We start from the raw sequence: 14,936 nt of genomic DNA, 5'->3' as shown, positions 1-14,936 counted from the left end.
ATCTCTCCATCTTAAGAATCTTAATCACATCTATAAAGTTCCTTCTGCTATATTAGATAACAGGTTCCAGGCATCAGGACCTGGACATCTTAGGCGTTGGGTTGGGAGGTGGGCGTGTTATTCTGCCTAACCCAGGTGCCTTCTCATCCCCTTTAGGTAATTCTACCCTATTTTTCCTTTATGCTGCCTCCTGGTTTTCAAAGACCTCAGCACTGCGGTGGTACTCCACCACAAGGACAAAATGATCTTATGTTCTGGGCCTTTCCAAACTTTCTGCTTGTCCTCAACAGAACTTAATGGCCCTCACTCTAAGAAGTACAGCCTACTATTTCTAAAATTTTTATTTTATTTTAATGAGAACACAACATGAGACCTACTCTCTTAACAAATTTTTAACCATAAATTACATTACTGTTGACTACAGGTATAAAGTTGTACAGTAGATGTCCAGAGCTTATGCACCTTGCGTAACTGAAACTCGCCGCCTGCTGATTAGTAGCTGTGTTTCCGCTTTCTTCTAGCCCCTGGCAAGCACCTTTCTATTCTTGGATTCTACGAATTTGACTATTTTAATATGTCATACAAGTAGGAACATTCAGTATTTGTTTTTCTTTGACCGGTTTATTTCACTTAAGGGTCTCAAGATTAGTACAGCCTCCTATTATCTTCATTTCACAAATGAGGAATCTGAAGCACAGGGAGACTGGGTAATTTATTCAAGACAACATTAACATTCAAACATAGGTAGTCTAGTTCTGCATGAGAGCAGATAGCTGGCAACTGAGTAAGTGGACAATATAAGGAAGACTATAGTACACTTGTTTTATATTATTGTCGCCCTCCATTAGGTTGTAAGCTCTTTAAAGGCAGAAACTTTTTATAGGTTGATGAATATCTTATTCATCTATTCTATACATACTAAATACCTCAACTGATTCAAGTTTTCAACAACTGCCTATTATATTACATAAAACAAAACAAAAAATAGTCTTTTTGCCCCAATTCTTTTAGTTTACAGTAGATGGTAAGAAGGTTATTCAGACAAGCAAATTTTGCTAATATATTACCTAAAGAAAATTAACTGAGGAATTAAATTATCATAAGTCAACTGAAATGCAGATTTCTCCTTAAGGTCTTTAAGAAATTTGTTTATCAGTGAATCTTACATAGTGATAATGGACTATTTTAGGGCAACCTTCACTAGAAGTCCTGTCCATGCCGAATAAATATATGTATATGTATAACTGAATCACTTTGCTGTACATCCGAAACAAACACAACACTGTAAATCAACTATACTCCAATATAAAATAAAAAATTTTAAAGAATAGATAAAAGCAAACCTTGCTAAAAAAAAAGTACTACAGGGGTATAGAATATTCACCTTTTACATCAAAGCCAATAAAAAACATTTTTTGATAAATTTATGTGTTAGAAAGCTGAAGTAGAAACAACTGCTTTAAAATCCAGCTTGAAAATTTCACCTGAGAAAAAGGGGTCAAAATATAAAACTGACAAACCTTGAATCCATTATGTATTTGAAAGAACCAGCCAGTTTTCTAACTGATTTGCAATGCTTTTTGTATGCAATCAATTGAAGTATGTCTTGTTTGATCAAATAGAAAGTCATTATTAAAGACATAGGAAAATGAAAATATTTTTTAACTCACATTTTAAAATGTGACATAAAAATACAGACAAAAAAGGATGTTATTGTTAAAAGCAGAAATAGATAAAATGGATGACACTTAGCACACCCTATCCTCTGTAGTTACCTTCTACAGTCAATTTAAAAAAAAATCTATTTCCTTGATAATTTTTCTTGCCACTTATCTGAAGTTACATATAGAAAAATGTTCTATCCATCATAATATCTTGAATTTACAGGTTAAACATTATAATTTTATGCTTATAGGAAAGACGATTCTTATTTGGGCATAAATTTTGTTTCAAAAATTTTTTTCATCTTTAGTATTTACAATAACATTACAGCTTTCTAAAGAGATCTACATGTGGAAAAAGACAATTAGGAGTAACATTGCAGTAAAAAGTTACTTTTCAAATAAAATATAAAAAGTAATCAATTTTGTTATATTTCACTTTGTGGTTGCTATGTCATATATGCCTGGGTCTAGAGATGACATAATTACATCTAGAATTCCACAAATAACTTCAATAATTTTACACAGAAAATTATGCTTTTCCTAAACAGAATCCCTTGTTTTAATCTCATTTTAACTAAATAAATAAATTATTTTAAAGGTGAAAGCGAAATCATTTGTCTTTCTCCGAACGGTCTCATTTATTCTAAAGCCATATCATAGAAATAACTGACGTTTTACCACAGAAAGTATAAAATGCAGATTATGTATTTTACTAGATATTACCTATCCAGTTTTACAAAATGTTTAGACACTGTTGGCTTAAAAACATGAAGCTGTTCCAAATGACTTTTAAATCTAATTAATCTTGAATATAAAATTATTAAGTGGCTTTCTGGAAAAAAAAACTTTTAAGTTACATGTTTATATACTTTTTTGATCTAGCCTTTATAACTTCTCATGTTGTAGTTATTTGCCTGCTTTTAGCACCCTCTGCAGGTGAACCAATATTATATATGACTTACATGCCATTAAAAAGCAGTAAAATGGAACCTCTGTGGATTGTGCAGTGAAGGTGATTAAATTGTGAAGAAATAAGCAAATTACACTTTCTTAGTTCCATTCAGGCAAGAAAATTCTGTTTGTAAGTTAATTATCTAATTTAATAAAACAACAACAAAAATGTGTGTGCATGCGTGTGTGTGTGTGTGTATTTCAAAGATAAAATGTTACTATTCATTGTAATCATACTACTGGACATACAGGAAAAACTAAAATGCAATACTAAAAAGAAGTTACAATTTGTAGATCATACCAAAAATATTCAAATCATAAATTATTTGAAAATAAAATGAAACCGTCAACTTACCATCCCTGTTGGATAGTAGACACACCAGGCCATTGAGGCAAGTGTCAGTGACTTCTGAGATGTTCGTTGCACATCTGCCTATAGTTTGAATAGTGGCTGCTGCAAATTGTTTATCCTGGCTTTTCACATAGGTCTAAAAAAAAAATATCTCAATTAGTTTATACATTGGTACTATCAAGTGAACAAAAAAATCCCTATAATATTAAGCTCTGTTAAAATATAAGAATTTTAGAATACATAATCGTCTCATCTACAGGCACAACAGGAGGTCCAACTCTTGACTTAATTTAGTTCTGTTTTTTCACTTAAAGAATGTGGCTATAGAAGAGGCACATTTTCAAGCCAGGTTCATTCACCTGTGGCCACAGTGGCGTGTGACTCCAAAACAGACAGTGGGGAGCAGTCACCCAAAGACAGCAATTAGTTTAAGTGCAAGATTGAAAGAGAGGATGAGAGCCCTCTCTTTGGAGGTTTCAGTTCATTTAACCAGCAGCAACTGTGAATCTATGAAAAAAGGGTTGCTTTTTCAGAGATACTAAACCTAAAAATTGGCAGAAGAGGAGGAAAAGGACCAATAACGATACTGATAAACATTTTATACTTTCAAAATGCCATCTGAATGGTAGTAAAACTACAACAGCTACAGTGAGTAGCATTTCAGTAAAGACTTTATAACTGATCGATCTGCAACAAAACACCACACTTTTGAAAAAGAGTTTCCTGAAAAGAATGCTTCAAAAATACAGCAAAAACCATGTATGTATATAAACTTAAAAAGAAATTAATCAATTATTTATTATAAGACCTAAAGAACTTTACCTTGGTTATAACTTTCCTAATTTAAAAACTAAGCTTTTATTGTATACAGAAACAAATATGCATACTTATACACAATATTATATATAAAAAGAATTTAAAATCTCATTTTCAACTGAAATTTTAAAAAAATCCCCAACTTCAAATGACAAGTGCATATTGTAGGATTAACACCATGTTCATCTAACATGCAAAACAGGATACGCATTTAAATGGTGCCTAAATGGCAAATGGGGGAGAAAATCCAAGAATATCTAAAAGACACACGAATTTAGTGACAATGGTACCAAAACACGATTAAATGTTGAAGAAATAAATTAAACAAATTAAACTCTCTTAGTTCCATGCAGGAAAGATCAACTGTATTTAAAACTATTTCCCAGTTGATTACCTAACTTCCTCAATTACAAAAAAATGAGTCTTTAAAAAAGTTCCTTATTTTCTCAAAAAGTTTTGAATAAACTGTACACATCTATGAACATAACCCATAAACACAGAAATGAGGTACAAATACAGACAGTGATAAAAAAGAAAAGGATACATGAAGAAAGAATATATTAAAAAGTCTGACTAAACAATGGACCTTACTAAGCATCCTGAGTTTAAATGAAATGACTTCACCAATATCCTGAAACAGTTAAATAATGCCATAAAATTACCCGAGACTCATTCCCTACAACCCCAGTAACCCTGACATAAGCAGAAAGTAGACAGCAAAAGGACACCCAAACAGATTACACATGACAACAGGAAAAGGGACAAATGCAAACACAAAGACAAAAACTTTAAAATCAAGTCAAATTTAAGCAATGTTTTATACTATAGATTACCAGAGAAAAACTTGAGATCGTTTCCAATTGGATCAGTTGGGATAAATGCAGGGGAAGTAAAGGTCAAGTGCTTCTTAATATTTCCCAAGGAAATGTCACTGATTGGAGTCCTAGGGGTTCGGCTCGACGCTACGTTTCCCCATATGATTTAAGATGGAAAAAATATAAGCATGGTACTGTTATCTCAACTGAGGCATCTAGAGATATTACATACTGGCATGGATCAGGAATGTCTCCTCCGAGTCCATACTTTTCTCCTGGTCCAATTCATAACCAAATATGGAAATTAATGGCCTCTCTTCATGAAATATATGCTTGGAAAGGAAACTATACTAGAAATTTGGTCAGTAATGATACTGCGCTCTCCTTTACTAGTAATGAAACACATTACATACAAGCTTGTGTAAAATTCCCTTACCTACTAATGAAAGGACGTACTAACTTTGATACTAATGAATTATTGTTAAATTGTGTTAACTGTACCTTTTATATTTGCTTAAATTTCAGCATATTATTTAATCATAATGCCAAATCAATCTATATACTCAAAGCTCACCCAGGAATTTGGCTGCCGGTTCAAATGAAATGATCCTGGCAAGAGTTTCCTAATCTTTACTTCTTGCAGGAAATAATTTAAAAAATGCTATATAGAACCAAACGTTTCATTGGAATCTTAGTCGCTGTCATAATAGGTCTAATTGCAATAACTGCCACGGCAGCAACCGCAGGTATAGCTTCACATTGGACTATCCAAACTACAGAATTTTTGCAGCAATGGCATACTAATTCTGAGCTGCTCTGGTCCACTCAGAATCAAACTGATAATAAAATAGCTTCTGAGGTAGCTGACCTGCAACAAGCTGTGGTAATGACAGGAGATGAAATTTTCAGTCTTCAGAAACAACTACGTCTTCACTGTGACTGGAATATTACTCAATTCTGTGTTACTCCTTATCCTTATAATTCTTCAAAATTTAATTGGAACAAAGTACGCCAACACTTGCTAAATCAAGGAAACATGACTTATGAATTAATGCTATTACATAAGGAAATTCTTGACACTTTTGACAAAAAATTGGAATTACGAGCAGGATCAAATTATTTGGACAATACTGCTAATGAATTGGGTAAATTAAATCCTGTGCCCCATTTGCGCATATTTGGGGGCTCCGCTTTGGTGATAACAGGAATATTAATCTTGATAATTTTCTGTCTTTGCTTTGGCGACGTCTCCTCCGACAAAGTCGAAAACAACAACAACTAGCTGCATATGCTGGGAAGCTCAGATGTGTGTCCGATAAACAAAAAGCGGGAGGAGATGCAGAGAACCACAGAGGACACAGGACACTGACTTGGAGTAACAATCCTGAGAGCGCATGACTGGCTACATGGCTGCAAGCAGTTCTGAAAGCAGAACTAGTCTCAAGGAAAACCAATTGAGATAAAGCAGTCATATAACCTGATGGCTCCAGCTCCAAGTTAAAGATTAACTATCTCCGCTAGTAGTCATAAAAAACAAGGTGTTCTACTTTTTTCTCTATTTGAAGCATATACCTTGTGATGTCCATTATCATGATTTATAATCTAGAATGCTAGAATGCTTTTTCTCAATAAATACGCTATGGGAATCAGAGCTCGGGACTCTTGACTGACTTGATCTTGAGTCCCCCGACCTCATGCTTTCCTATACTCTTGTGTGAATTTTCTTAATTCCCCCATGCCACTCACATTCAGGTTCGTTCGTGTGGATGAGATTGCCACAGAGTTACTATATTTTCTGGCATGTAAATATAAGATAAGCAGATACCCTAATTTTACAAGGACTTTTTCTAGGAAAATATATAGCAAGAAAGTATAGTAATTCAGTTACAAAATTATAAAGCGTGAACATGTTATAATACTCTACTACTCCCATTAAACGTGTAAGATCACATAGTTAAAAAGAAATACGTCTATATAGCTAAAAAGAAATTTAATGCAGACATATAGAATGATTATGGCAACAAAATAAGTTAAATCTATAAAAGCTGGGAGTTGACAAAAACTCTGTGATTAGTGTGTAGCATGTGCTACACTTTTGTTAAGAAAACTGCTTTTGACATGTAAAACCCATAATATTGATATGAGGTTTTCTATTACTGTGCTCCACCACTAAATCTTCAGACCTAACCCTTTCATCATAAAGGGCATAAGATCCATGAGCTAATTTTTTAGTATTTGGGGGGGATGTGTAGCTGGGAAGCATCCACTAGCGTATATGATTTAAAAAATACAGCAAAACAAAACATTAACAACAATTTAAAAAATCACAATGAGGGCAATTTTAAACCAATTTTTTGGAGCTACACATGAAGCTTCTTGGACAATGTCTAAAACAGTAGCAGACCTATCAAACAGGGACAACCAAGTAAGAAGTGAAATAATTTTCATGAGTGCAGAGCATAGCATGGACTATTGATGATGACAGCACAAAAAGAATCCTTACAATAACTTATTTTCAAACAAAGAGTTATAAACCAGTCTCTCAAATTCTATGATACAAAAACATTTAAGGGACTACTATTCCATTTCCCTTAAATTTTAAATTTGTAGTTAATGTTTATTCTTGAAAATTTATAAATTTATTAGTTGTCAATCTTGTCCCAAATCACTGTTTTATTTCCATAATTACACATATCTAAATTGAAAAAGATATATATCTAACTTTAAACTGAACAGATGTTTTAGAAGTTATCATATAATTAGCATTGTACACAAACCTGAAATTCTCGAAGAAGAGTTGATATGTTGGCTTCATTTGCCAAGTTTGTCAAAATTTCAAGCTATGGTAGAAAAAAAGAGAAAGTAAACATTTTAAAATAAAAGGGATGAATTTAACAAAGGTTAGGCATTTAACAGAAAGATAATTTCTGTTTTTACAAAAAGTTACATTATTACAAATGTGAGGCATTATACCCTTCAGGTGAACTTTGTCTCCCTACACCTACAAACACCTACAAACAGAGAATAATTACATAGCGCTTAAAAATAATTACAAAAATGAGAATCCTACTTCTTCCTTAATTGTTTGTCCCAACTTTACAATTTATATCTAATTAACCTGAACAACTTAAGGTAGTTCTATTTCTTTTTCTTTTTCTTTTTTTTTTTACAGCCAGGCGGGCAGCGCCTCGGGTCCCATGGGCTGCTGTCGCCATGCCCTTCAGCGCCGTCCGGGAAGGAACACCCGCCGGGGCGCCCGGGAGGGGTGGCCAGGCGGCCGGGCGCGGAAGGGCGGGGCCTCGACCCACTCAGCAATTTACCGACAGAAGAAAAAAAACAACAGCCCGTGCAACGGGTACCAGATGAAAACCAAGCTCCTGAAGTTGCTGCGGCGGTGGGAGCGAGCGGCACCATGACCCGCAGGCCGGGGCGCGGCAGGTGCGCGAGGCTGGGCCGGCCTGGCGGGGGTCCCCACACACCCCAGTCCCGAGGAGGGTTCACCAGGCTCCTTACCCGGCTTCCTAATCTCTGCTCTATTTCTTTTTCTTTTAATAATAAAGTTAGAAAACAACTTGCCTTCAACATAATACCTCTATGTTCCAGATACCAATTAATTCCCTTGATTAGTTTTTCTTCATCCTACCACCTCAAATACTTAAGACATTTTAATTCTCTCTTCTGGATTTATAGTTACAAGAAATATGCAATTAAAAGCTCACCTCCAATAGGCGTGCTAAAAAAATGTCAGTTTCTACTCATAAAAAAAATAAATTAATATGAAGAAAAGCTTCAAAGAGGAAAAGAGGAACAGAAAACAGATGGGACAAACGAAAAACAAAACACAAGATGTAGACATAAACACACTCATATCAATAATTACATTAAAAGTAAATGGTCTAACATGCTAATTAAAAGGCACAGATTGTAGTTCTTCTTTATATATTCTGGATACTAGTCAATTTTCAAATATACGTACTGGAAATATTCTCTCCTAGATTATGAATTGACTTTTCATTTTATTTTGATGAGAACATTTTAATTTTTTGTACACCTTTAAAAAACAATCTCTAACATATAGAAAAGGTAAAAAGTAGTTTTTATCTGAACCATTTGAGTCTAGAGTTGCTAAAATGATACCACATCACCCTGAAACACACCTATACATATTTTCCACAAACAAGGACCCTGTCCTACAGACCACAATACAACCAAGAAAACGAGGAAATTAACACTGACAACATCACATCTATGCAATAATCACATATTTAAGTTTCACTAATTATCTCAACAATGTATAAAAAAGAGTCCGGATCCACATCATACGTTGTATTTAGTTGTTTCTTTAGTTTCCTTCAGTCTGAAAGTTCCCTCAACCTTTCTTTTGATCTTCACAACCTGGACACTTTTGATGACTGTGAACCAAATATTCTGTAAATGTATCCTTCGATTTGAGTGTGTCTTAGTTTTTTTTCATTTTTTTGGTTTTTTTGTTTCTTTATTTTTGATTAAACTCAGTTTCCACGTGAATAACCAGTCATTCCAATATTTATTGAATAGTCTATTACTGAATAGTCCTCATTGGTTTATAATGTTTCCTTTCTTACATGGTACATTTTGATATGCATAGACCTGTTTCCAGGCTTTGTATTCTATTCCACTTATTTTTCTATCTAAATATCACATGTTTTAGTCATTATAACTTTATATCCGTAACTATACTCTATACTGTAGTTATTCCCTGAGCACAACACTCTTTCATAATCCTTTGTGTTAGCATAAAACATGCCTTTCTCCTACACCCAACACTACAACCTCCTAATCAACTTACCAACAACAAAAAAATTGAAAAAAATCATGTTTTTTTTTTAGATCCACTCAAACTTATCATCTTTTCCATCAGTCTTTTCTAAATATCCCAGAGAATTAGTCCCATCTTTCTATTTTCTCACTCAATTCAAATCTCTATATCCCTTAAAACACACAGGGCTGAAATTATCTATTCCCATTGTCTGTTTCCTTCACATACTGTGAGTTATTCAAGGTACAGGTGACATGTCTTAACTCTGTATTATTAGAATGCAGCACAGCAATTAGTATATAATAATGTCGTTTAAAAAGCATAAAGAAAATTCCTCAATGTATCTATTAACAAAAAACAAAACAAAACAAAGCAGGTCTCCATTTTGCAGATGCTAAACTAAAAAGTTACAGTAACAGCATCAAAGTAAACATGCATTAAAGTATCTGAAAAATAAGAGCATGCATACCTTCAGTATCTTGATCATAGTTGGGTCAGTTGACCTAACATAAAAACTCTTCAGATAAGGTTCAAACATACCCTAGATTACAAAAATAAATACATAAATACATTTATGGTACTAGTATATTAATTTCTCTCTTGAATTTTGTGTTCACAACATACGTACCTTTCTTTGAATTGACATAGTTGCTATATTCTGTAGGACAATATACTGTACCTCCCTAGAAATTAAAGGAGAATTTTCACTGGGTATATTTTCCAATGAAATATCTTTAAGTAAACAGTACATTAAAGAAAAAGAATCATCAATAAGCTTCACATTGAATGGAACTCTTAAACATAATACTGAAAAGTTTTTAGTAAATTTTAGATATTTATGCCTGCTTTTAAAAATACATTTTCCTTATAACTATTAAATCAGATTTGATTCATCATGAGGAAGAGTTAAGACAAAGTTTTTTAATACTGTATTGCTAAGATGTACAGTCAATACTGTAGCTGCTCTGAATACATGCAAAGAAGGTATTCTTAAGGTTGATGGGACAAATACGACCACAGTGTTAATACAAACTCTTGATTGGAAGGCTCACCATGTAACTCAGTTCTGCCCAGAGTAAAAGATGGGTTAAAAACAAGCCATGTTATTTTATGTCCAAATATCTAAGAAATGAATGTAGAACTGAATGTGGTATAATGCTTCATGAGAAAGACGCATTCCAGATTCTCCTTTGAACCAGCTATGGAAAACAAAAATTATTGAACTGATAAAAGGGAATGAACGACTATGTACAAAGACAGAGGAACACAAAGGAAATAGTATCTTATTAAGGAATGGTAAAAGCCAAACTAGGACTATAGTTGTGGCACTAAGTTGAGTTAAGGACAAATTCCTCTCAACTCTATCAGCAGAAGGACTCAACAGAAAAAAAATTTTTTTTTAATTTAAATTAACTAATTACTACAAAATATCCACGGTAAGCTAAATAGCTAGAAACAATAGCAGTCTTAAATACAGAAAACAAAACAAATGGCAAAAATCTGATCTTAAACTTTGAAAGTACAGGAACTCAAAATTTGTGAATTGTTGACCCAAATTGCTGAATTATAGAGAGGTAAAATTAAAGAGAAAAGTATTCTATTTATCTATCGATCTACCTACCTACCTACCTCCAGGAGATGGAAAGAGTATGCATTTCTTTAAAATAAGTAGCTATTAAGAACACAGCTCTCTTCTTAAATAGAACAAATTATAGTAATTAAATATTGTAACTGTATAGGAAGCAGTAATTCTGTCATAAACTACATAATTCAGCACATGTATTGCCTTATATAAAGTCACGTATAATTACACTAAGTCCAATCTGATAATACATTTAATACAGTTTTTCGGTGATTCCAGATTTAATACAACTCCCAAATCTTATTACTGTCATACCTAGAAATATCAAACACTAATGCTATGCTACTGATAACAGCACGTGAGGGTGAGTCAAAAATCATCCACACTCTGGTTATATTAAAACTTCTGTTGGCCTCACTGTCTTATTAGCACTTTCCGTTCAAGGCTGCTGTCTCCTCAGTCACTGCTGTGCAGGTGGGAACATGTTTTATCAGTTTATCTGTAACTGCTGTGCGAGCAAAAATGGATGCCCCACTTGTGATTTGCACAAAAGAGCAGCATGTAGTGATTCATTTTTTGTGGTCTGAGGGTGTACCTGGGTGCCGTTATTTATCAGAGACTTTGTGCGCAGTATGGAGAAAGTGTTTTGTCACAAAGAAGTGTGTATGAATGCATAGAGAGGTTCAAGGAAAGTAGCACAAGTGTTACCCATCAAGAAGGAGCCAGATGCCTGTCCACGTCCATGGCTAATGATAACACTGAGCATACATGTGAAGTGATTCTGTCAAATAGATGAGCGACAGTTTTCTGGGATTCTCAAGGGCCAGTATTGGAAGATTATCAGGAAAAAGGTTCAACAATCAACAGCGCTCATTACAGTGAGATGCTTACTGAAGAGCTCAAGACTAAACTTCAGATTAAATGCAGAGGACTGCTATCCAAGGGCATTGTGATCTTGCATGACAATGCACGTCTGTACACGTCTGACCACACTGTTGACACTCTGCAAAAACTTCGTTTTGAGGTGTTAAAGCATCCTCCCTATAATCCTGATCTTGCTCCACTGGACTTTCACCTGTTTGGTCCCCTGAAAGCAGTCCTTCAAGGATGAAGATTCACTTCTGATGAAGTGAAGACAGCGGCGCATTTGTGGCTCAAAGCTCAGTCTAAAATATTTTTTAATGGGGGAATACGAAAGCTTGTTGACAGATGGACAAAGTGTATTGAAAAGCAAGGAGATCATATCAAAAAATGATGCATTTGTCTTTTCTAAAAGTTAATTAAAATAAATCCCACAGCCAGAGTGCAGATAATTTTTCACTCACACTTGTACTATATGCAAAAAAAAAATTTTCAATTTCTTTGGGTTTGAGGTTAAAAAATCTTCAATATTTAGCATTACCTTTGAGATCAATAACCTAAAGACTTTTTTTTTTTCATTTTTTTATTTATTTATTTTTTTATTTATTTTTTTTTATTTTTTGGGGGTAAAGACTTTTTAATAAAATATTGATTTTTCTTTCCTTTTTTCAAAAAAATCTTTTAAAGTAATTTATTTATTTATTTGTTGGCTGCATTGGGTCTTCATTGCTGTGTGCAGGCTTTCTCTAGTTGTGGCGAGCGGGGGCTAGTCTTTGTTGTGGTGCACGGGCTTCTCATTGTGGCGACTTCTCTTGTTGCAGAGCACAGGCTCTAGGCGCACAGGCTTCAGTAGCTGTAGCACGTGGGCTCAGTATTTGTGGCTCTCAGGCTCTACAGCACGGGCTCAATAGTTGTGGTATACAGGCTTAGCTGCTCCGCAGCATGTGGGATCTTCCCGGACCAGGAATCAAATCTGTGTCCCCTGCATTGGCAGGCAGATTCTTAACCACTGCGCCACCAGGGAAGTCCCAATCTCAAGGCTTTTATAATAATCCCCTTAAGTATGAAATCTCATTGATAAAATACAGTCAGAGTCGCATGTTAAATGCCTAAAAGACACTTCTTATTTGTTCAAACATCACTTTTAAAGTAACACAAAAGGAAAAACATATAAAATTATGTCCTACCTATTGCTACGAAGTAAACGCACTAGTGATTTAGAAATAATGCCAGCTTCTGATTTTGGTGCTATGTGCCAATACAGCTGAGCAACTGCCATAACCACCTAAAAAATAAAGCATGAAAACAATGAGAACTATAAACAGTTTCATACTACAGCATCAAAGCATATTCTCACATATTATTTCGTTTAACTCCTACAAAATTCCTGTGAAGTAAGATGAATAGTGTTCCACTAAGAATGCCTACCCTCAGAATGTGACCTTATTTGAAAATAAAGTCTTTGCAGATGTTATTAAGGTAATGACCAAGGTGAAATCATACTTGATTAGGGTGGGCCCTAAATCCAATGTGAGTGTCCTTATCAGAGACAGAAAAGGACACACAGAGACAGAGAAGAAGGCAATATGAAGATGGAGGCAGACATGGCAGTGAGGCATGTAAGTCAAGGAATGCCAAAGACTGCTGGCAACCATCAGAAGCTCATTTCTCCTGCAGAGCCTCCAGGAGGAACAAACTCTGTCGACACCTTGATTTTAGACTTCTGGCCTCCTGAAATGTGAGAGAATAAATTTCTATTGTTTTAATCCACTCAGTTTTTGGTAATTTGTTATGGCAACCCTAGGAAACCAATAAATCCTCAGAAAAGAATGAATGTTAAATGAACTACCAAGGTCTGACAGACAGTACACCGCAAAGCTCAACACACAATCCAAATCCCACACTCTTCCTAGTGCTGCTGCTTCTCTGAGACAGGAAATGAAACCAGACACTTAAGGATAACAGCAGTAACTAGGTTAAAATTCTGAAAACCAAAAAAAAGTCAATATATGTAAGTTATAATTAAAGGGACTCTATTAAAACAATTCCTCTAAAACAGCAGCATTTGAAATGATCTTGTTTTTCAAAATGCAGAATCTTAAAAATAGTCTTCGGTTCAAAGCTATTACGGGGTAATCAGAATTTCTTTGTCATAAAATATAAGAATACTATGTTTCTCCTACATGCCTCTACACTTAGATCCAGAGATCAAAACCCCAGACTTTCCACTTGCTGAAAGTATCCAGTTCAGCGTGTGACAACTGCAGAGAAAGAGCTACAGAAATCATTTTCTCTTTGGTTAGGAAGATATATTAATACTACTTTACTTCTGTTTGGACTGTAAGGTTCTAACAAATATATGGCAGGAGTTTTACGTATGCCTAGAGTATACAGTACCTGAGGGTGCAAAAAGAGTTTCTTCTAAAACAAGAAACATATTTAAAAGTAGACTTACAGCATCCTCCATTTACTGCTGTATGGCATTTTTGTGTACTTTTTCTTTACAACACTGATTTATAGCTTGTAAATAGCTTAGGAATCTGAGGAGTTTAAGGATATCTTATTTCTTCACTTGTGATCTACAAATACACTTTAACTACAGAACAAACTCTGCTGAATTTAAAATCTTATTAAGAAAAACTCAATGACTGACAATCTACAAATAGGTGACAGTCTTTTTTTAAAAAAAAAAAAGTTAAAGCACACAGTTGGGTAATAAGTATTAATGTATGACAGAAAAGAAAGCTGAAGCTTAATAAACTGTACTTTCTATATGTGCCAATGTTTTTAAGATTCTAGATTCCACTTAGTATGTCACCTGTTCTGATACATTAATTAGGGCACTCCCAAACCCAACAGGGCTAAAAGATCTTCTTTTTCCCCAATACTTACAAATCTAACAGTTTTAAAATCTCTTCAATATCCCAAATTTGAAATTTATAGTCTAATTTGTAAAAGCCACGAGGGAAGAAGCTCCAAACTCCAAACTCCGAAACAACTGAAAGTACACAACCTCATAGGCCTTCAACAGTTACATTATGTATGTTCACAAGAAAGTACACCTGTAAGAACTTCTCTGTTTCTAACCATTCACCGC

General features: G+C 34.4%; 1 protein-coding gene across 1 annotated transcript in view; it reads right to left on the bottom strand.

The window, feature by feature from the left end:
- The window catches only part of AP3B1 (adaptor related protein complex 3 subunit beta 1), a 246,442-nt gene that overhangs the window by 122,041 nt on the left and 109,465 nt on the right, over positions 1-14,936 (bottom strand). The window contains exons 9-13 of the mRNA XM_057740597.1: positions 13,027-13,124; positions 10,025-10,079; positions 9,866-9,937; positions 7,376-7,438; positions 2,971-3,103 (exon numbers count right to left, since the gene is read on the bottom strand). Coding sequence (XP_057596580.1) covers positions 2,971-3,103; positions 7,376-7,438; positions 9,866-9,937; positions 10,025-10,079; positions 13,027-13,124 — 421 coding nt within the window. The remainder of the gene's footprint in view (positions 1-2,970; positions 3,104-7,375; positions 7,439-9,865; positions 9,938-10,024; positions 10,080-13,026; positions 13,125-14,936) is intronic.

The sequence above is a fragment of the Hippopotamus amphibius genome, chromosome 1 (genome assembly GCF_030028045.1).
Source record: "Hippopotamus amphibius kiboko isolate mHipAmp2 chromosome 1, mHipAmp2.hap2, whole genome shotgun sequence".
In the NCBI taxonomy this organism is placed as follows: Eukaryota; Metazoa; Chordata; class Mammalia; order Artiodactyla; family Hippopotamidae; genus Hippopotamus; species Hippopotamus amphibius.
Note: the sequence above shows the minus strand (reverse complement) of the source record. Positions and strands in the feature narration are given on the sequence as shown.